General features: G+C 41.8%; 1 protein-coding gene across 3 annotated transcripts in view; it reads left to right on the forward strand.

Moving 5' to 3' along the window:
- The window catches only part of VCAN (versican), a 137,655-nt gene that overhangs the window by 15,125 nt on the left and 98,715 nt on the right, over positions 1-23,815 (forward strand). For all 3 annotated transcript variants that reach the window (XM_050944808.1, XM_050944810.1, XM_050944809.1), the window contains exons 3-5: positions 5,774-6,151; positions 22,193-22,367; positions 22,491-22,618. In XM_050944808.1, coding sequence (XP_050800765.1) covers positions 5,774-6,151; positions 22,193-22,367; positions 22,491-22,618 — 681 coding nt within the window. The remainder of the gene's footprint in view (positions 1-5,773; positions 6,152-22,192; positions 22,368-22,490; positions 22,619-23,815) is intronic.

The following is a 23,815-nucleotide window of genomic DNA, read 5'->3' on the forward strand; positions in this document are numbered from 1 at the left end:
ATCCATATATACCTAGCACATATGCAAGGTAAGCACATAATTTGTATGTAGAAACAAAAACATTTTTTTGTTTTAAAAGCAAATTGTAGAGGCTCTTGTGTGTTTTCTTTAAGATCCTTTAAATTCCCATAAGATATTTTTGGGAGTGGAACAGCAGGAAGTACCACATAAGCCTGTGGGGTCAAAGGAGTGCCCCATCACAGGACCTGTGCTGTTTGCTCTAGTGCACATAAAGGATTAATGACAGAAGTTAATGGACAAAGTTTACATTGGTTGCTAGCATGACATTCACTCACTTTTGAACTAGCTGATGGTGTAGTATGTTAGGTTACAAACTGGACTAGTGACTGTGATAAATGTGGGAATTTACCTACCCAATTTAAACATTCATTTGTCATGTCACGAATGAGTGTGATTTCAAGAAGACCCTATAAAACCTGAAAAGAGTAGAAAATCCCTTCAGTAGCAGTCTGCACTTGAGTCTGTGACTAATACATAATAAACATCTATTTGTACCTGTATATTTATATATATGTACGTGTGAGTGTGCTATAATATTCAGGTCTGCAGATGGAATATACATTTGCCTGGTTTTCTATGATTTACTGACAGAGTATGAGAAGTAATTGATCCTTCAGTACTCTATGCCTGGTTTACATCCTCCCTCTCTTTACTGCAGTAGCTCAGACCACAAACCATCTGGTAGGAACACAGTGAACTTTTTGTTGGGATTCAATTTATTACCTCCATTCTCAAAGCTCTATACATGTTCTTGCAGGTAGTCCAGATTTTTTTTAAAATTTAATTTAACAATCTAACATTGTTATATTCTTAAGTATTGAATTTCCTTCTTAGAAGATTTAGAGTTAATGAACAGAGTTTGCTTAGGCTCAGTATATAAAGAAATCAGATTTAATAGAGCACATGAGATCATAGGTATTTGTTATGGCTGCTACTAGACTGGACTATAGAGAGTATGCATAGTCAGACTATTGATGAACTCTCAACAAAGGGTTTTAATTGTTCTTCCCCTGTAAACTTGGCTTAACATAAATAGGATCTTTGATTCCATGAGAATATATTTTTTGTCTGATTACTCACTGTCAAAGTTTCTGTCCTCTTAAACTTAATTACACAGCAAGACCATTCTTCTCAACACCTTCTCCTCCTGGAGGACATTCCTTTCAATTGGATCCAGACTTTTTTGCCCCATACAGACCAATGGGTGTTGCTGTTATTTTTTACCTTAATATAGCCCCTTTTCTGCATACTTCACTTTTCAGGGATTTGCAACTTTTGCAAAAGTAAGGATTGTATAAGACATTCTGGGGAAGGAGTCTTTGTTCTCAGGCAGGGAGCAAATATTTTATTTTGTGTCCAACTTCAAAAGAAAGAGAGCAAGCCCTACTTCACCGATAAGATGAGCTGACTTTTACAACCCAAACTGTGAACTGGGAGGACCTGAGGCAAGGTCCAAAACAACACATAGCTGGAATTCTGGTTAAAGTCAAAAGGAAAACAGCTTTATTCAAGGTAGAAGCTCACAAAGGGGAAATTCTATCAGGGAGCTCCAAGAGGCAGTGGTATGGAATTTATAGCCTCACTGAGCTGCCTATTTTAAACTACCTCCCTTTAATTAATTATGCAACCCCACAATCCTTATAACTTCCTGGCAGCAGGGTACACTAACTCTGGCTGGTAGAACATTACAGCAGGTTTGAGATGAAACTGTTCTACAATTTTTAAAAACTCACACCAAAACCCCCATGTTTATGTAATAGAGGGCTCCAAGAAACCCACCAGAACATAGGGAAACTCACAGTTAAATCCACAAGGCTTGGCCCTTAACATGGTCCTGTACATCAGTGTGGATAAATAAATGAAGGAAGAACCCCCCCAGATAATTTATGTGAGGAAAAATAAACAGACCTTCATTTGTCATTTATTAGGATCAGGATTGGCTGCAACATGAGGCCACGTTGCATTGTAAGACACTGGCTCACACTGGGCATCATGGCAGGGGAGCAGTCTGGTATAATTCTAAAACATGATCCTTTCCCCAGCTCCCTGATAAATGCTCCATGCCTTTGGACTGTGCACCTGCTCCCCCCTGAGCAGCTGATCAGCTCCATGTGGAAGGGATGGAACCATTGCTCAGCCTCTTTCCATCTCTCTTTGAAATGATTTGCATCCTTAGGGAAGTAGGAAGGAGCAGTGTCTGGAGTCTTCAAAATACTGGGGGACCGTGATTGACATTTCTTTGCAGCGGGCCACAATGCATGGGAAGATTTCTTATACCTTCCTTCCCCATTCACCCGTTCTAGGGTTAGTGATAAGCTGGTCATTAAAATTTAGATTTAGATCAGAAGGAGAGTACTCTGATAGTTATGACTGATTACTTAGTGAGGTCCCCATAACTTGACTACACTGTGATTCTTTGGGCTTGCTCCCACTGTCCTAACTCAGATAAAGTTCCCATTGACTTAACTGGGAATTTTGCTTGAGCAAGGGCTCCAAGGGTGTGGCTCTTTGTGGTGATTTGGACTCAAGTCTCTCTGTGTGTGCATGTGTGTCCTCCATTAACCAGTTGTACTGAAAAGTTTTTTATATACCATTTAGCAAGAGAAAAATGCTTGTATTAATCACCATCCTGGCTGGTGATTTCAAAACCATGTTTCTTTTTAATACATACAAGAGGACATTAGCGCTTTTAGGTCTCACATGGCTATGGAGTTGGGTAAAAGGGCTGGAAAAATGTGTGTCCAGGTTTCATAGCACCTTCTGTTATTAGCTCTAGGAGAGCTGTTGACCTAGGAAAATTGGCAAATATCTGCCCCTCTCAGCTTCAGACAAACACACAGGCTGTTACTGAACCTCTTCTTGTTCTTTGCTGTCCTTGGTGACCATTTGTTTTGCTGGCCCTGTACTTATTAAGGAATGGTCTGCAAAGTGGCATTCCGAGTATCTGGGGAAGAGAGAGCATTCTGTGCTTTCAGTCAGAGGGAAAATGCTGAAGCAGCAGAAGGGACGTAAGGGTTAAGAAAAGAAGAAAAGGCTGCCTTCAGCAGCGGACAATAAATCATGCTTGAATAGCTAGCAGGGCTGCCACAGGAAATAAAGTTTTTGGAACAGTGCAGGAGCATCACTTACCCATGTTTAATTGCCAAACATTTTTTTCCCAAATGGGGAAAGTAACTTTAAAAAAAAAAACAATCCTATTTTATCTAATAACAGACTTAGGCTGATTAGCCTGCAAGTCAGAACAGAGAGTACTCTTATTATAAAAGTGCTCTGGGATACTTACTTTGTAAAGTAAATGGATGTATTTGTGGCCACATGGTCTCCTTTCTTTCCAAAATGTTGCCCTAGATTAGAACAGATATAAACTGTATATCATAATGATATGGTTGCTGCCAAGAGCTTTCAGTCAACTCAACCTGTAAATATCAATTTTAAGGAGAAAATTTCCTCAGGGATCAGTGCGGATATTGCAGATTACTGCAGCCACCACCAACTGTCTCTGAAGATTATTAAAATTTTGACAGGCAGGATAAATAGAACTAGGTATTTATTATTTTAAATATTCTCTTTAATGAAGATACACATTGTTTAAAAAGCAACTAGACATCATAAGAAATAAGAAATATTTTGAGAGTGATTTTGATCTCACACCTGTATAAACTGGTGGTAACGCCATTGAAATCGAGAGTCCTGATTTTGCATTCTCTCACACCAATTTGACTGCTATGTAATTCATTGCAGTTATGTTAGCACAAAGCTGGTGTAGTGGAGTGGAGAATCAGACCCAATGGCATTTATCCTAATGTAAAACTTCAGATTAGAATAATGCCCTCTTACTTTATTATCCATTGATGCCATGATGGGCCAGATTCTGACACCCTTGCTTAGGTTTAGTAGCCCCTGACTCCCCAGGTAGCTCTATTGATTTCAGTGGGAATATTTGTGCAATAAGGCAATACTCAACATGAGTAAGAGCATTTGACCCTGGACCTTGGTGATTTTTACCCAACAACCTGTAATCCTAACAATTCCTTACTTTTTTGGCTATTGTATCTGAATTGTCTTGGTCTTTCCCTGTTTTTACAAATAGACTCTTGTTAGAACTATTGTCTCTAGACCTTAATTGTAGTTTGTGACTTGTTTAAATCTCAGTACCTTTCTGTAATATTGAGACATTCAGATACCAAGATGATGAGCATAATATCAACACCTAATAGAGATTTGACCATTTAAAGTATATGTTGTATAGAGCTATCTATGCCTCTTTGAAAAAAATAATTTAACCAACATTCAAATGCTTTACAACATAACAGTTTCTGAAATAGCCAGGTGTTATCTTTCTTTCTTTAGAATCTTCTACAGTATAAGCACAGAAGTCATTTTTGACAACTAATAAGAACAGCTTGATAGTTTCCATGTGTTGGCAGCACTTGTTTCTTCCCTCACACTCTTGGTGGTCAATATTAGTTTGCAGATATTATCTTTCTAAACTATGAACCCTAGTTCATTTAAAATTAATTATCATTATCTTCAGCCTCTCAGAGAAAGAGTTATAGAGCAGGCCAGTGGAAAAGGAAAGAGATAAAATATACATATATGATGTTACTGAACCATACCTAATAACTTAATGAGGATTAAGAGCTGGTGTGTAATGGTAGCAAACAGAAATCCTTTCTCCAGACACATGCTGTAGGCAAGCTGGGTGAACAGTAGCCAACTTTCCCCTAAGGATATTGTCTGGTGGAAGCATTTCCCTGTAAAGTATTTGCAGCTGGAGATGTCATAAAACTATGATAAAAGTCCTATAATCACTAGTTTGAGCCAAGAAGGGACCGCCATGTGCTTAATTTCCTCCTTTACTTGAACATCCTACAATATTTGGTTTCAGCAACACGTTAAGGCTTGCGATTGGAAAAGAGGCAAACAGTTAAAAAAGAACTAATAGTTGGGAGAATCTCACTGGAAAGACTGTTGTTTAACAGATCAAAATGAGTTAACCCTTGATAGAATGATGGGTGGGGGCTTGGTTACACTCGAAACTCCAAAGCGCTGCCGCGGGAGCGCTCCTGCAGCACCGCTTTGAAGTGCAAGTGTGGTCACGGCGCCAGCGCTGAGAGAGAGCTCTCCCAGCGCTGCAGGTACTCCACCTCCCCGTGTGGATTAGCTTGCAGCACTGGGAGCCGCACTCCCAGCGCTGGGGCACTGTTTACACTGGCACTTTGCAGCGTTGTAACTTGCTGCACTCAGGGGTGTGTTTTTTCACACCTCTGAGTGAGAAAGTTACAGCGCTGTAAAGCGCCAGTGTAGCCAAGGCCTGGGTTCTCAGAGTTGTAATGCGCTTAAGGCCATGAGTCATATTCTGCTCTCATACTGGTTTTACCTCTGCATAACAACCACACCTACCTCTTCCAGCTGTTGATCTCAAAGCACTTTACAAAGGGGGACAGTAACATTAATCCCATTTCTCATAGAAGGAAACTGTGACTCAGAGAGGTAAAGTGATTTGCCCAAGGTTACCCAAGTAAGCTGAGGTAGAGTCAAGAATAGAACGCTCCGAAATCCTAGTCTAGTGGACCACATCGCCTCTGAGTTTCTTCTAGTGACTCCAGTGACAGTAGTCCTGATTTACACCAACATAAAGGACATGAGAATCAGCCCCCATGTGAGCTTTAATCCTTAAATTGCAATGGAATTGATCTGGTTCTTATTTTGTTGGCCCACTAATGTGATTTTTTTCCCCTTCTTCTTTTAGTTAAAGTGGAAAAAAGCCCCCCTGTAAAGGGTTCCCTTTCTGGAAGAGCAACCCTACCTTGCTTCTTTTCAACCTTGCCTACCTTACCCCCCAGCTACAACAATACAAGTGAATTTCTTCGAATCAAATGGTCAAAGGTTGAACAGGATAAAACCGGAAAAGATGTGAAAGAAACCACTGTTCTGGTGGCCCAAAATGGGAACATCAAAATAGGACAAGGCTACAAAGGCAGAGTGTCTGTTCCAACCCACCCAGAGGATATTGGCGATGCTTCACTGACTATGGTTAAACTACGTGCAAGTGATGCGGGTGTGTACCGCTGTGACGTCATGTATGGAATTGAAGACACCCAAGATGTCATCTCATTGGCTGTTGATGGTAAGGATTCATTTAATACATTTGTAGATAGTAATGATCCCATATATCTAGTTAAAACGGAAAGGACAAACAATTACCATAAAATCAAAGCATTTAGAGGTGCTTCAGCACCATTGATAAATATGCTCCAGGTTTTCTGCTATCATTTCTTCCTGCTCCCCTTCTTTCTCCCAAGATTCTCTCCCATTTTGTATCTTTCTACTTTCCTCTTCATGCTTTTTTGATTCTTCCCTTTACACTTGGAACAATCTCCCTCCTTTATTCACTAAGTGGTCTGCCTCACCACCTTTAAATCCCTCCTCAAGACATTCTGCTACTTTATTACCTTTCAACAATGATCTCTACAAGATTCCTATACCACCTTTCTCCAGGACTGTGATGTACTGTAATGTGTGTGTGAATTGTTTTGCTTTCACTGGATTGTAAGCTTGTTGGGTAGGAGTAGTGTCTTTTTAAATGTTTGTATATCACTGGGAATGTTGTTGGTTCTGTGAGGAATAAATAATAATAATAAAGAACTATTTATTTGACACCCCCTGGAACTATGGTAAGACACACTATATCACTGCCTAATACTGAAAACATGATGCAATCTTAGTTGGAAGACACTTTATCCCAGGTTTTCCCCATAAAATGTGCCATGATAGTCATGTCAGGCACAAAGTACCTCCTTCACCACAATAAAGGGGAGATAAAAGCTGTGGTGGAACTCCACAATTATGTGCATGTAAGGTACGGTACTCGCCACTCGCAGTACCCCCTTATCTCAGGCTATGATGCTGAAAGGGAGCCTGTGTCTCTAGTGCCTCCTACTGGCCATTTGCCTCTCACCAGGTCTTCCATGGCTCAGCTAGGGTGACCAGATGTCCAGACTTTATAGGGACAGTCCCAATTTTTGGATCTTTTTTTTATATAGGGTCCTATTACCTCTCACTCCCTGTCCCAATTTTTCACACTTCTATCTGGTCACCCTAGGCTCAGTCCTCTGGCCAAGTCACCTAAAGCCCAGATAAATATCCAGATAATAGTTCTTCCACCTCTCTCAAGCTCTATTGAAGTGTTCTTACTGCCCTCCCTCACAGAAGCCTAATTTGCTCGTGTAGTTGGGCTTGCATGCCCCTTCCTCAGGGGCTGGAACCCTCTACTCTGGGTTCCAGCCCAGGGACCTTGTATTAAGCAGCGAGGTGTGCTTCTTTAGACACTCTGCTCTTTCCCAGAACTGCTCCCTGCCTCTAAGTCCACTTACGCTGCTTCCCCACAGCCTGTGCTTAACACAGTATCTCTTTGGTTTGCAGGCCTCTGGCTTCTCCCTTCTCTGCCAGACTCTGCTCCTCTCAGGCTCCACTGAAGTGTTCTCACTTGTACTCCCTCAGGGCCTCTCCTTTTCTTTCAGAGTCCATCCTTTGCTGCTCCTTGTCTTAACAGGCTTTCTTTCCCTGCCTCCCTTTCCCAGGACTCTGGCAGTTTCCATTAGGGATCTCCTTACTCCTTGTAGACTCCAATTCAGGGCTTCACCCACTGGAACCTATGCTGCTCCCTATGGGTCCTTCCACCTGACTTCCTACCTATTTAAGTTCTGTCTCAGGGCCATCACCTGCTGGAGCCAGAGCCTGCTCCAACCTGCAGGGTTCTCCAACCTGCAGGAGAGTCCTACTTTCTCTGTGGCATTTCTATCCCTTTCTAATTGCATTCTCCACTCTGTATAGTCTTTTACTAACCCTTTCACAGCTGGATTCAGTAATTATCACTAAGTTGCCATATCACCATCAGCTGGTGCTAGTGTAACCCACACACCTCCTGGTCTGTCCCATCTAGTGGCACCGAGACCACTTAAAGAGATAAAATAAGTCTGCTCTATAACCTTAGCTAACAGCCAGTTGGCTTTTAGCTCATGCAGTAGAGGCTCATGCACATCCCCAGTTCAGTCCTGACTGCGGATGACTAGGGTCTGTCAGCGTTAAACTAGCTACAAGTCCCAGGAAAGGCTGAGCATGGCTAGCATTTGAAGGGCTAGCTAGCCTGCAACAGTGCTCAAATAAGATCTGGTGAAAAAAAATGGAGGAGGGGGAAATCACAAATATTTGTTTCAAAATTTCCCACTTCCCTTATTTTTTTCTAAATTTTGGCATTTCATTGAAATGTCTAAATTTTGAAAATACTCGGCCAGCTCTAGTACAAAAGAGGAAAATCATATTGTTAATTTTTCAGTTTGCACAAATAGATGCTCTTTGTTGTAGGTGCGAGGAGTGCATGTGCCTTTTTGACTGTACAGCTGTTGTGATCTAGCTGAAAGTCTGGCCCTTTAAATGTTTTGATGATTTTTTCTATATTTTCGCTATTACCTGTGCTTTTATTTTAAAAGAAAACATAAGTCCTTCTAGTTGTGAAGATGAGCTTTACATGTTTAAATGGTTGTCTACCTGTGGCTTTTTATATGCCTTTCATTAGTATAGCATCTGAACCACCTCCTTTTCATCTTAAAGGATGTTAACTACAAAGCCTATAAACATCAGACCACTTTGCTCTGTGTTTTTGTCAGATCTTATAAACTAAGTGGAGCTGAGATCAGTTCTTGGATGAGACCTTTAGAGCCTTTTCTATACTAGGATTATTTAAAATTGCTAATGCCAGTAAAGCTGAACCCATATTAGTGATGGTGGGAAATTTTTGCAAAATTCTCCATTAGTTGGAAGAAATGTTACTAGTGATTCAGAAGGTGGAATTCTTTCATTTCATTCAGGATAGCTCTAAAAGACTCTTAGAATAATGGATAAAAGGACATGTAGTTTGTAAAGCAATCTGGGATTCTTCTGGAAGAAAGATGTTTATAAATGATCAAAGCTGCTATTGTTAATCATTATGATATACTGCTACTCTTTAAATGCCAACATTATTAAGTGTGTTCAGTGATGTATTAGATACATACAGTAAAATTTGATACACTTGTTAGAAGTGGTTGAACATACTGGGCCAGAGCCTAGCTTTGTAGATTTACTGTGAAGCAGTGTAGCTTTACTGAAGTCAATTGAGCTACATCAAATTGTACCATTAGAGGATCTGGCCCGCTGTTCCAAGCAATTCCTGATGTCTTATTTGTTTGAATGGATATTCAAAATAGACAAATCTTAAAAACATTTTGATTAAAAACTAGAATGATATAAAAATAATATGCACCCATTAAATGGATTAAAAATGGTTAACTGATAGGTCTCAAAATGTAACTGTAAATGGGGAATCGTCATTGAGCAGTTGCAAGCTGAAGCTAGACGAATTCAAACTGGAAACAAGGCATACATTTTTAGCGGCAAGAGTGATTAACCAGGGGAACAATTTACCAAAGGTAATGCTAGATTCTCCATCACTCACAATTTTTAAATCAAGATTGGATTTTTTTTAAAGATCTGCTCTAGCAATTATTTGGGGGAAGTTCTATGGCAGGTGTTATACAGGAGGTCAGACTAAATTATCATAATGGTCCCTTTTGGCCTTAGAATCTATGTTCCAGTACCAGCAAAGGTATTTAAATAACCTCAGACAGCTGCCTTGTTGGGTTTTGACTTGGAGGACTCACCCAAAATAAAACATACAGAAACTGACTAGTGCTTCCTGAGTGGATGAATATGAAAAATAAACATATATTTTTGAATAGCCCTTTTCAGTGTTTCCCCTAGATTTAACTGATATATTAAGTCCACTGAATCCTGCCTGCATCAAATGAGCATGTGTTACAATTGGTGGACTATGCTGTGAGTGAAAGTGGTAGTTTCAAAGGAAGGAGAGAGAGGCCTCTGCAGATTATCCATTTACCCTAACACAGTTTATACAAATCTGGACTCCTGCTACCAGTCACTGAAAGTAAACTATAAAACACTTAAGGCTTGATTTTTCAAAACCTCAGAAGCCTAAGGCTGCCAGCAAAAAAAAAAAAAAGGATGTAATTGCATGTCTAATTTGTACATGTATTTGCTGCAAATACACGTGCAAATATGTTTGTATGCAAATAGCCAGTTTAACTAGCTGTCTTTATACCTACATACTCATTTGCCCAGTCATAAGCAACTTTGTGTGAGCTTGGGTTTCTGAAGTTCAGAAAATCAGGCCTCTATGAGTATGTCTACACTGCAATAAAAGACCCGCGGCTGGCCTGGGTCACCTGGCTTGGGCTGTGGGGCTATAAAATTGCAGTGTAGATGTTCTGGCTTGAACTGAAGTCCAAGCTGTAAGACCCCACAAGTGGGGGAGGGTCCCAGAGGGTAACAGTTTACTATTTGTAAAAAATGTGGACAATAATCCATCTTTCTGAGATCTGTGCATAAAAATGCTATGTTAAGTGCAAAATATTTATTATTATGCTCCTCAGAATATGGTAGGACGTGTTATTAAATGGCCCCTCTTGTATCCTACCATGGTATTAGGCATTAAAATATAACAGTACGGCCAAATATAAAGGAAAGAAAATGAAAAATCTCTGCAAAAAAAGTTCAGCTGTTTTTTTCATAACCCGCCTGGGGACTCCTGCAGATTTAGGGGGTTCAGGGTGGCAAGTGGAATCCTTGCAGATTTCTTGCTCTTGTCTATATCTCACCAGTGAATGCCTCTCTCTTCTTGTCCTTGTCTCACTGGCTGGCATGGGGGAGGGGCTGTTTCCATGGATCTTGTTCTATTTGTTTTTATTTGTTTCAGCTGCAAGCCTGGCAGACTTTTTAGGTATTAGGTAAAAACAGAGAAAGTAAGTATGGAAAAATGTATGTTTCAAATCCTGAGCTAGATGTGGGGAGAAGCGGCTGTTAAAGATGTAGAGTAAATGTAAAGAAGTGAGAGATTGTAATTCACATTTTCATTTTTATGCAAACCCTCTTTTGGTGCAGGCATTATGATGATAATAAATGGGAGCAACTCTTAATGTGCAAATAATGCCACTTAATTGTGCTTTCAGCCCTTGGAGATTTTGTGTTGGCAATCTAATTGATTTGTTCTCTCCGAAATCTGAGCTCTCATTGATTAGCCCTTAAATACAGCATTTGTAGAAAGACTGTTTAAGTTAATCTTTTAAAACTGCCTATCTTATGTCATGATCATTTCTGGAAGTTAACTTCACAGACTCTCTTTCTAACTGAACAGGCTGCTCCATCTCTCCACTGCTGCTCGCAGTCTCTGGGTTGAACTTTCAAAGTGAGTCTCTGACTCTGTCCCCAGTACGCCTGCCAGGAGTAAAAAGGAACAAGGGAGAACTCCTCTGAAAGGAGGGAAGTAATTAGTTGGTTGTAAAGACTAAAGGTTTGTGCTTAGCGCAGCTCAGGACAGGAGAGGGAAGGATGGCTTTGAGCCATGGTTCTATGCTTCTGATTTGAGATTGGCAAAATGGCTTCTGGAGTACAGCCCGAAGACTGCTTTAAGTTACATAAGCCAAAAACTGGAGCACTGTGCACCCTGGCCCTACCCTACCATACCCCCTATTCATACAGGAGGGGCTTTACACCCTGATTATTCCCCTACTTGAGAGAAGTCCTTGGGTGCTGTGTAGCTCTCCAGTTGACTGGAACTGCTTCAGCATGTCAAAGCCTCTGGAAGAATGGCCAAAGAACTCACCGTAAGAATTCAGGTCCACATCCCCGTGCAGATGAGCAAAGTGGATAGGATGAAAGAAGATCCCACAGTTCCCTCTGCATAGTCCCTATGCACAGGGGCGGCTCTAAGAATTTTGCCGCCCCAAACAGGGCAGGCAGGCTGCCTTCCGCAGCTTGCCTGCGGACGGTCCGCTGGTCCTGCAGCTTCGGCAGACCTCCTGCAGGTGTGCCTGCGGGAGGTCCGCCGAAACCGTGGGACCAGCGGACCCTCCACAGGCAAGCTGCGGAGGGCAGCCTGCCTGCCGCCCTCACGGCACCAGCAGAGTGCCCCCGACGGCTTGCCGCCCCAAGCATGTGCTTGGCTTGCTGGGGCCTGGAGCTGTCCCTGCCTATGCAGACAGATGCTGGCCATCCCAAAGTTGGGCATTGAGGAAGGAGGAGGAGGCTGGGTGCACAAGAGTGTAGCCGTTGATCTACTGCCCTTGCATACCGGTAATCAGTGCCAAACATATTCGTGCTTGGGCCATGCAACTCTGTATCCAGCCCTCTCAAGCTGTGAAGACCCATGTGTAGGATGTCGTTTGTGACCAAAACCTAAAACGAAGAACACAAATGAAATATTCATTTGAGAAACTTAAAATGCTGTGGTATTCCCTACAGTCACATAATCGACTCTTTCTATAACTTCTATTTTGTTATTCTTTTTTTCTGGTATATATGATTTTCAGCAATAAAAATGAGGGGTTTCACCAAATTTGTGTGGCACATAGTAACTATAGAACAAAAATGAGGGATATTTAGAGGTATGTCTGCACACTGCTTCCTAATCAGGACTGTGCTTACCAGACAGTTGAGCTCTTTGTTTGCTTCCCCACAATGCCAGCTTTGCAAATCTTTCCCCCAGTCCTCTATAGTTTGAGCACCTAACGTTGATACAAGTCAACATAATAACTGCCCCTGTTTTTAACAACTCCCCCCTCACACACACACACTCACTCCTATCAGTTCCTATTATTAAAAAGTTAAATCAAACATTTGACCAATGAAATCCTTCAGTGTTCCGTGAAGCTTGCCTAATGCAGCTGTGACAGACTATTGGAGGGCACAGGTTCCAAAGGCATGAGCCCAGCACTGAAAGTCTGCTTTGATTTGTAGGCCACAGTAATGTGACAGCTGCATTATTGGAGCCCTTCTTAGTAATACCAAGGGATTGTGCAGCATAATACATTGGCAAATAGCCAAGCAGTGTTGCAGCCCAGGGGTGTGAAACAACAGATCTGTTTTCTTCTAATTGAATTACTCCCTTAAGAATAGTATCAGAGGGGTTGCTGTGTTAGTCTGGATCTGTAAAAGCAGCCAAGAGTCGTGTGGCACCTTATAGACTAACAGACGTTTTGGAGCATGAGCTTTCGTGGGTGTATACCCACTTCGTCGGATGCATGTAGTGGAAATCTCCAGGGGCAGGTATATATATGCAAGCAAGAAGCAGGCTAGAGATAATGAGGTTAGTTCAATCACGGAGCATGAGGCCCTCTTCTAGCATTTGAGGTGTGAAAACCAAGGGAGGAGAAACTGGTTTTGTAGTTGGCAAGCCATTCACAGTCTTTGTTTAATCCTGAGCTGATGGTGTCAAATTTGCAGAAGAAGTGAAGCTCAGCAGTTTCTCTTTGGAGTCTGGTCCTGAAGTTTTTTTGCTGCAGTATGGCCACCTTAAGATCTGCTATGGTGTGGCCAGGGAGGTTGAAGTGTTCTCCTACAAGTTTTTGTATATTGCCATTCCTTGCAGTAGGAGGCTTCTGGGTACATATCTGGCTTTGTTGATCTGTTTCCTTATTTCCTCGTGCGGGAACAGCAGCACAAGAAGAAAAACTCCACATGGACAGATCAACAGAGCCAGACCTGTACCCAAAAGCCTCCTACTGCAAGACAAACCCAAGAAAGAAACCAACAGGACTCCACTGGCCATCACATACAGTCCCCAGCTAAAACCCCTCCAATGCATCATCAGGGATCTACAACCCATCCTGGACAATGATCCCACACTTTCACAGGCCTTGGGTGGCAGGCCAGTCCTCGCCCACAGACAACCTGAAGCATATTCTCACCAGTAACTGCACACCGCACCATAGTAACTCTAACTCAGGAACCAATCCATGCAACAAACCTCGATGCCAACTCTGCCCACATATCTACACCAGCAACACCATCACAGAACCTAACCATATCAGCCACACCATCACCGGTTCGTTCACCTGCACGTCCACCAATGTAATATACACCACCATATGCCAGCAATGCCCCTCTGCTATGTACATTGGCCAGACTGGACAGTCTCTATGGAAAAGGATAAATGGACGGAAATCCGATATTAGGAATGGCAATATACAAAAACCTGTAGGAGAACACTTCAACCTCCCTGGCCACACCATAGCAGACCATAAGGTGGCCATTCTGCAGCAAAAAAACTTCAGGACCAGACTCCAAAGAGAAACTGCTGAGCTTCACTTCTTCTGCAAATTTGACACCATCAGCTCAGGATTAAACAAAGACTGTGAATGGCTTGCCAACTACAAAACCAGTTTCTCCTCCCTTGGTTTTCACACCTCAACTGCTAGAATAGGGCCTCATCCTCCATGATTGAACTAGCCTCGTTATCTCTAGCCTGCTTCTTGCTTGCATATATATACCTGCCCCTGGAGATTTCCACTACATGCATCTGACGAAGTGGGTATATACCCACGAAAGCTCATGCTCCAAGACGTCTGTTAGTCTATAAGGTGCCAAGGGACTCTTTGCTCCCTTAGGAATTAAATCCTTCCTTAATTTTTTCTCCATAAATATAACAAATAGGTAATTGATTAAAAGTCACTCTTGTGCTCAGCTGAAAATAAGTTCTTTTAAATTTTGGATACAGCAGAATACTTTCCTTAAGTGCTCTCGCCTACAGACACTGCTGCTTCTTCCTGTAATTATACTTACTGTGTTTACCAGATGTTCAGTGACAACACTGCACTGTTCTAGTCTGTTTTCCAGTTACTTTATTTGCTCCTAGGACAACTTTGTTGTTGCCTTTTCTTTCTTAAAACAAAAAGACTCAGGGAAAAATCCTTTACAAATTTTTAAAAGTGCTAAATCTTGGACAATGGATTTTGCCTTCTCTCTCCCTGTCCAACTGAAATAATGGAAGTTCTGTGATTTAATCTCCTTAGCCCCAGGGGGTCTTCTAATTGTTGCAGCCATTATACCGTCTTATACATACTGATGTTCTCCTCTCTATTCATCTGTAGGCTCCTTTATGTCCATTGGCTCCTCACTTGAAAAGCAAGAGTCTTAGACTCTAAGAATAGGTGAAGTTTACCTTCTGGATCAGAGTGAAAAGAACAAAGCATTTTCTAAGTTCCTGTCCAAGTCTTACAAATGACCAAAGGCTTACTCTGAACATTGAGAGAGTTACTTTAAATTGGCACCCAATATTAACTCTTAAATACTGCCTTATTTAGATATTACAGTGATTAGCAACATGTACCAATTGAAGAAAAAAAAAAAAGCTATTACTCCAGACATGGGGGCGAGATGGTCAGTCATTGGGAATGCACTCATGGACTTATTGCAAAATGAAATTTGAAAAATGAAAATGAAGTGCTGTCATCATCTCCCCATGTATTTGCTGCCTTACCATGCCTTTTTCTTTTTGCACTGAATGGCAGAGTTCATCTACAGAAGTGAAACTGTTTTAGATCAGGTCAGCCATCTATCAGCAGTGCAGACTGTTGTGAGGCATGAATCCAAATCAGTGTCAAAATGACATTTTTGTGAAGATTAAAAACCAGCCAGCCAAACAGTTTCATATAATTCTCACTGTACGTGTTTTCAGACTGAGCTATATAAACTCAATATCAAGTAACATATACTGTTAAACAACTGGACCATTAGTGCATACTAAGAATAGAACCCATTGGGCCAGATCCTCAGCTAGTGTAAATCAGCATACACCTCTGGCCCCTTAGCATCAATCTATATTACTGCATGAAGATAGTTTTTAAAAATAACTTATAATATATGCAGTATGTTTTTTAAAACCCTAGAAGCTTGGGTGTTGGGTTGCATTTCTCCTTTAAATACCAGAACCAATTTGTTGTTGCCTGTGAACAGGGTCCCCTTAGACTCCTGTCTGGTAATCCCTTTTTGTGAATTAAGCAGCATGCATAATACACCAGGGTACGTCTACCCAGTATCTTTATTACTGTGTGTGCTCCAGGTAAATTACAACATAGCAGAAATCAGGCGAAGTGGGTTTCCCGGCTCAGCCTTTTATACTGCTTGCTTTCTTCACAGAGCTATCCAGCTGGTGAGCTAATTACCTCAGTAGCTCGTCAGGCTCCCTACAGGTGCAAATGATCCCTTCTACCCTTCTAAATCAAAGTCCCTCCTGCTTTAACTACACCCAGTACTCCTGAGGGCATTCTCTGCCAAAAAATGAAAATTCTGCACATAATATTTTAAAATTCTGCAAATTTTATTTGTCAAAAAATGTGGAGGCTCCATAGTGGTATTGGGGAGCACAGGCCACTGGCTGCACAGAGGTGGAAGATCACTGTGCAGCTCCCAACTGGGACATGGACTCAGCAGTGAGGCTGCATCCAACAGTGCAAGGACTGGGTCTACCCCAGAAACACCTCAGGGCCCTACCCCTACATGCCAAGTGCACCAGGTATGAGCAGGCAGACTCAGCAAGGCAGAATACAAGTGGAGAGGGTCTTAGTGTGGGAGGATCTAGGTGTGGGTTGAGAGGGTTCTGTGTGGGGCAATCTGGGCATGGGCAGCTCAGCAGGGATCTGGGTACAGGAAGTGATCTGGTGCACAGAGGCTTGTTTGGGGGTTCTGAGTGCAACAGTAATGGGACTCAGCAGGGGGGTCCAGGTGAAGATGGTTGTAGCTCAGTGGTTGGGTGTGGGGGAGATAGAGCTTGGCAGGGGGGACTGGGTATGGGTGGGGAGCTTTGGGGAGGGTCCAGATGCTGGGGGAGTGGGGCTTAGTGGGGTAGAGATCCAGGTGCAGCTGGTTGGGGCTTGGTGGGGTGGGGTGGGGTGGGAATGCAGGTGTGGGTGGCTCGTTGGGGTAGTCCAGGTGAGGGGGAGTGGGCTCATTAGAGGGAGGGTGTTTCTGAGTCTTGGGAGGGGGGTGAGGCTCCACAGGAGGGTCTGGGTATGAGGTGGTCTAGATGCACAGGGGTTGGGAGGATGGGGAAGCAGCTCCCTGTACAGGGATCCCGCCCCCTGCAGCTGAGAAGTGATGGGCACAGGAAGTGGGAGGGACGGGGGAAGAGTTTGCAGAGCTTCCTGCAGTTGAGGGTGGGTCTGACCCGGCAGATGCCATACAGGGGAAGAGGAAGTCCCATGCTCCCCAGCCAATCTGGGACTAGCAGTTGAGGGTAGAAGCCACCAGTCTTCCCAGTCCTGCCCCCTGCCCTGTAATTTACCTCTCTGCTGGCTTCCCTGGAAACCTGAAACATACTGCTGGAATGGATTGCATGACTGCTCTTGTGGCTTCCCTTTGTGTCCCTGTCAGAAATTAATTTTTCTGTGGGGAAGCAAAGAAATCTGCAGGGGACATAAATCCTGCGTATGTGCGGTGGTGCAGAATTCCCCCAGGAGTAACCCAGTGTCCTGGGTATTCTAGGTTACCAGGATGCTTGCTTCCAAAGGGCTCCATTTATAGCTGCTAATAGCACCCTGTCACATTGTCCTATGCCTGTGTGGGTATCTCAAGGCAGAGCTGTGCAGTATTCCTCTACATGCCACTCTGGGCATGGGCATGTTGGAACTGTGCTTAGAGACTATACACAGAGCTCATCCACAAAGCTAAAGCCCCACATACATTTGTAGAGCTCAGGCAGCACAAATGGCCTGTAAACCTGCCCTAATTGTACAGCAGTAAGTTCTCCAGGTTAGGGCAATTCCTAGGGGACATAAAGCTAGCATAACTGGCACTGTGCTGTGCCATCTTAGCTCCGTCCCAGCATGGGAGTTGTGTCAGGGTCTTGTCCCACTTGGGTCCTGTGTCAAACACAGCTTGGCCAGACCTGAAGAAATTTGGAGTATTTCCATTGTTTCCATGATGCATGTACATTGCTGCAATGGAGACCAGATTCTGATCCTGTTCTCTGTCTGGGCCATTGAATTAATTGATGTAAAAAGGATTAGGGTGTTTTACACAATATTTTTTATTTCAACTGGAAAACTTCCTTAGTAAAACATGACAAGGGTAGAGAAATGAGCTAATTCAGTTTAAAGTGAATGGAAGGATAAACAAAAACAAGTCTGCAGCTAAGGTCCTTGATTTCAAAAGAGGAAACTTTAAAAAAAATAAAGGGAATTAGTTAAGGAAATGGACTGACCTGAAGAACTCAAGATTCTGAATGTGGGAGGAGGCTAGGAATTGCTTCACATCAAAGCTGCAAAGCTAGCTGAAGCCTGCATCCAAAGCAAGGGGGAAAAAATCATAGGGAATGTTTGCAGACCAAATTGGATGAACAAGCTCAGGTTATTATGAGAAGGCAGAAAGTCTACAAGGAATGGCAGATGAGAAGGATTAGCATGGAAAGCTACCTCTTGGAGGTCAGAAAGTATAGGGGAAAAGTGAGGAAGTGCCAAAAGCCAAGCAGTGTTAACCTTGCAAAGGAAGTTAAAAACAATAGTAAATGGTTCTATAGTCATATAAATTAAAAGAAAACAATGAAAGAAGTGAGACCTCTAAACCCTGAGGATGAGGAGGAGTTTAAAGGTAATCTAGGCATGGCCCAATACCTAAATGAATACGTTGCCTCCATTTTTAATAAAGCTAATGAGGCTCTTAGGGCTAATGGCAAGGTGGTTAATAGAAATGAGGATATGGAAGTAGAAATTATCACATCTGAGGTGAAAGTCAAACTCAAACTCTTAAATGGGACCAAATAAGGGAGCCCAGATAATCTTTATCCAAGACTAGTCACTTTCCTCTCTGGCCCTTCAGCTTCCTGCCCTCTCTCCTCTTGGGCCAAGTTTCTCCCAACCCCTAGTCTCTGTGGAGTCCCTCTGCTCTGCACAAGCCAGGTTTTCCTTTACCTAGCTAGGGTCTTGGTCTTCTGGCCCACCACTGCACTTCTCCAGACTGCTCTCTGCTCTAACACCAAACCACTCTGCTTCAACTCCTTCCTCTGTCTGATTGAAGCAGGATTTTTTTATCAGGTGACTGGCTTCAGGTGCTCTAATTCGCTTCAGGTGCTCTAATTAATCTATAGCAACCTCTCTTCCCTCTACAGGGAATAAGGCTTTCATCATCCCGGGGCTTACATATCTCCCATCTATCAGTCTCCTGCTGCCTCTGCTCGGTGTCCCCGTCAGGGTCCCTTTGTTTGACCCTTTAACTGCACTCCCATCCCTGTTATTTCATTAATTGTCCCCTGGAATCTCTTGGTTTCCAGGCCCAGTGGATCCTCCCTTAGGCTAGGAGGAGGTCCTGGATCCCAATAGGATCACTCTCCTGCTGCCCTCTGGCCATGCTATATCACATAGAGCAACCTGATTCCTTTCTTTGAAAAGATAACTCATTTTTTAGACAAAGGAAATGCAGTAGATCTAATCAATCTGGATTTCAGTAATGCATTTGATATAGTTGCACATGAGAAATTATTAGTTAAATTGGAGAGGATGGGGATAAATATGAGAACTGAAAGGTGAACAAGGAACTGATTAACAAGCAGACAATAACGGGTCATATTGAAAGGTGAACTGCCAGGCTGGTGCGAAGTCACTAGTGGAGTTCTTTGGGGATTGGTCTTGGGACCAATCTTTTTTTACATTGTCATTAATGCCCTTGGTACAAAAAGTGGGAATGTGCTAATAAAATTTGAGGATGACACAAAGCTAGGATTGCCATTATGGAGGAGGACCAGAGTATCATGCAAAAAGATCTGGATGACTTTGAAAACTAGAGTAAAAGAAATGGGATGAAATTTAATAATGCAAAGTGCAAAGGCATGCACTTAGGGACTAACAACAAGCATTTTTGCTATAAACTGGGGATTTATCAGTTGAAAGTGAGAGAGGAGGAGAAAGACCAAGGTGTATTGGTGGTTCAGAGTCATCCTATGATCAGCCAATGTGATATGGTCATGAAAAAGGCTAATGCAATCCTAGGTTGCATCAGGCAAAGTATTTCCAGTACAGATAGGATGGGTTAGTACCATTGTACAAAGCACTGGTAAGACCACTTCTGGAATATTGTGTACAGTTCTGGTCTCCCATGTTTAAGAAAGATTAATTCAAACTGGGACGGGGCAGAGAAGGGCTAGTAGGATGATCAGAAAACTGGAAAACCTGCTTTATGAGAGGAGACTCAGGGAGCTTGACTTGTTTAGCCTAATCAGATGAAGGCTGAGGTGAGATATGATTGCTCTCTATAAAGACATCAGAGGGATAAATGCCAGGAAGGGAGAGGAGTTATTTAAGTGCCAATGCTGCCACAAGAACAAATAGATATAAACTGGCCATCAACAAGTTTATGCTTAAACTTTGATGAAGGTTTCTAACCATCAGAGAAGTGAAATCCTGAAATATCCTTCCAAAGGGAGCAGTGGGGGGCAAAAAATCTAACTGGCTTTAAGACTGATAACTTTATGGAGGGAATGGTGTGGTGGGACTGCCTACAATGGCATGTGGCCCATTGGTGACTGCCCAAATTTAAAATCCTCAACAGCTAGAGGTAGGACACAAAATGGAGAGGGGTCTGAGTTACTACAGATAATTCTTTCCCACTTATCTGCCTGGTGGGTCTTGCCCACATGCTCAAGGTCTAACTGACTGCCATATTTGGGGTCGGGAAGGGATTTTCCCCAGATCAGATTGGCAGAGACCCTGGGGGCTTTTCGCCTTCCTCTGCAGCATGGGGCATGGGCCAGTTGCTGGTTTAAACTAGAGTAAATTGTGGATTATCTGTAACTTGAAGTCTTTAAACCATGATCTGAGGACTTCAGTAACTCAGCCAGAGGTTATAGGTCTATTACAGGAGTGGGTGGGTGAGCTTCTGTGGCCTGCGATGTGCAGGTCAGACAAGATGATCACAATGGCCCTTCTGGCCTTAAAATCTATGAATGTATACCATCTAAGGTTCACATTCAGACCTCTGATTATGACAATTAATTCCACAGAAGCCACTGAAATTACACCAGATCTGAATTTGGCCTCATGGGCAAAATCATTTCTAAAAATTGTAGACCTACTTTAATCTGCACTTTACTAATTTGTCCACTTTCGAGTTCATACAGAAAATAATGGTCTTTTCCTGCTTCTCAGCAAAGTTTTAATGGCAAATAAGTGTAGTGAAATCTCATATTACGAAGGCTCCATCATTTTTTCATAATATATTAGAGTACATTAATGAGCACATAATTAATTATTACAATAAAATTAAAATTTCAAAATAGAAGAACAAGCACATTGTGTAATATATTTACCTTGCTTTTTTATTAAACACAGAGATTTATTTGCTAGTTCATAGCTCTTAGTAATATGTAATTGATACTGCATGATTAGTGAGGTTCTACTATATAGTATTTTCAAAGATCATCATGCAGTGTCCATTGTTGTTTAACTTTAAAGGCATGGCAATAGGGAAAGAATGATCTTGAAGAGTAAAAATAAAACTAAAGATTTCTACCCATTCAATGTTAGTACACTTTTTCAGTCGTAAGAACATAAGAATGGCCATACTGGGTTAGACCAATGGTCCCTCTAGCCTATTATCCTCTCTTCTGACAGTGACTGGTGCCAGATGCTTCTGAGGCAATGAACAGAACCGGGCAATTTAGCCATTAGTTCTACTCTTAGATATGCATGTGCAGCTGCTGCTGCTGTCAGTGGGATCTGCACCTATATTGAGAACAGAATTGGCCCCTAACTACAACTAAACTTTTTCAAATGCTCTGAAGTTTTTAATTTTTGTTTTCTAAATTCTGCCACTTGCCATAATCAGGAATCTGCAAATACAAGGAAGCTTTATGTAGCTTGTAATATTTTTAGTACATAAAAGAAAATATAATTGTATAGAATATAAAAAGTGACCAATCTTCAGATGTTTATAAATAGTATTACTATATTTGTAACTAATTTGGGCTGCAGAGATAGACATCATGTTGAGATCAAAGCAGGGACCTTCTTCACCAAAATCACAGGTTTTTACCACTTGAGCTAAAAGAATTTATCCAACTCTGAGCAGTAGTAGGCTGTTATCTAGTCATTAGTGGCCGTCACTAGAGGGAGACATGATCATACTTACTACTGAATATCCTGTAATAGCATGTTGTTATTATTGTACAAAGAGGGAGTCACCTTATTCTTTTTTTTATTATTGTTTTATCAGGATAATATTACTGTATAATGAATATAGCAAATGTGATGCAACTTGTGTCACTACCATGAGTTTGTTGTCTTTGTAGGTGTTGTGTTTCACTATCGTGCCGCAACCAGTAGGTATACCCTGAATTTTCAGCATGCTCAGCAGGCTTGTCTGAATAATGGTGCTGTCATAGCAAACCCTGATCAGCTAAAAGCTGCATATGAAGATGGATTGGAGCAATGTGATGCTGGTTGGTTGTCTGACCAAACTGTTAGGTGAGTTGTTCAAATGACTTTTGATAGCATTTCCCACAATTAATTGGCTTGATCTGTTCATACTTAAAATGCAATAAAATGTTAACATACTGTAACAATAAATATGAATTTACTGTATTCCAGATATCCAATCAGGCAACCCAGAGTTGGCTGCTATGGAGATAAAATGGGAAAGGAAGGAGTTAGAACATATGGGTTCCGTCTTCCCAATGAAACTTATGATGTATATTGCTACGTGGATCACCTGGAAGGTAAGATAGCCCCATGTTTATGTTGCACTTTGAAAGCTAAAATAATTGGAGAATCTAACATGGCAAGACAGTAAAATAAGAACTTTTGTATAAAAGTATCAGAGGGGTAGCTGTGTTAGCCTGGATCTGTAAAAAGCCGACGAAAGCTTATACTCCAATACATCTGTTAGTCTATAAGGTGCCACAGGACTCTTTGTTGCTTTTTGTATAAAAGACATCCTAGTCATTTTGCATATGAAAAAGAATGGTTGGATGAAATGAACCTATAGTTTGTGGTATAGCAGGCCTTAATTAAAGGAGACTGTGGAGGTGGTGGTTCACAAATGGGTATTCAGGTTTGGAGCTTCTATAGTTAGTGACAGTAGTCCTTAATGCAGAACTGCTATTGGAACATGTCCTCACATTTTTAGAATGTTAAAAAAAGAAAGATACTTCAAGAAATGTTTGTAACATTTGGATGTACTGCATAGAACTAAAGATGCATATATTTTACATACTAACTATATTATGGCTCCTAAAGTATACAACTAAGGTGCTTACCTATCTGTAACTCCAGAATTAGGGTAGATATTAAATGCCAATCCAAGCTTAATGTTGAATTTTGGAAATAAAAGGCTTTCACAGTAGAACATAGTTCCGGTGAGACATGTGCAGCATGTTTAGTAGAGCTGTCTTTGATTCCACAATATGACATCAATTCATGTGAAATTTGTCTGTGGAAGGACTCCTAGTTCAGAAGAAGTGTTGTGGGTCCATTGTGTGGGGGATAGAAATTGATGAAGCATGAAAGCCGAGAGACTTTGAACCTCTGTCTATAGCAAACTTAGATTCTGTGCCAGCTCTATGAAGATCAAAACAGCATGGATTTGGGGGAGAGGTGTGAGATGTTAGGGTCTAAGGGCCACAGATTCCCACATCGTGTTGCGATCCCCGCATGCCCTTACTTCAGCTATAGTTAGCGTAGTTAACTACCCTGCACTTCTCTTATGGGATTGGGGCATATTTTAAATATTAGATACCTCCATGCTTAGACACTATACTAATTGACACAATATAAACTTTTAAGATATATTTAAAGATAGATTTTCTCCCTGCTCTCTCCACCTCCATATAGACTTATACTCAGCCTTTGTGCTGTGAATTTTACCCTATATGCAGAAGTCCAAAGTAACCATACATGTGGCTGTCATGTTTCAA

The sequence above is a fragment of the Gopherus flavomarginatus genome, chromosome 3 (genome assembly GCF_025201925.1).
Source record: "Gopherus flavomarginatus isolate rGopFla2 chromosome 3, rGopFla2.mat.asm, whole genome shotgun sequence".
Classification (NCBI taxonomy): Eukaryota; Metazoa; Chordata; order Testudines; family Testudinidae; genus Gopherus; species Gopherus flavomarginatus.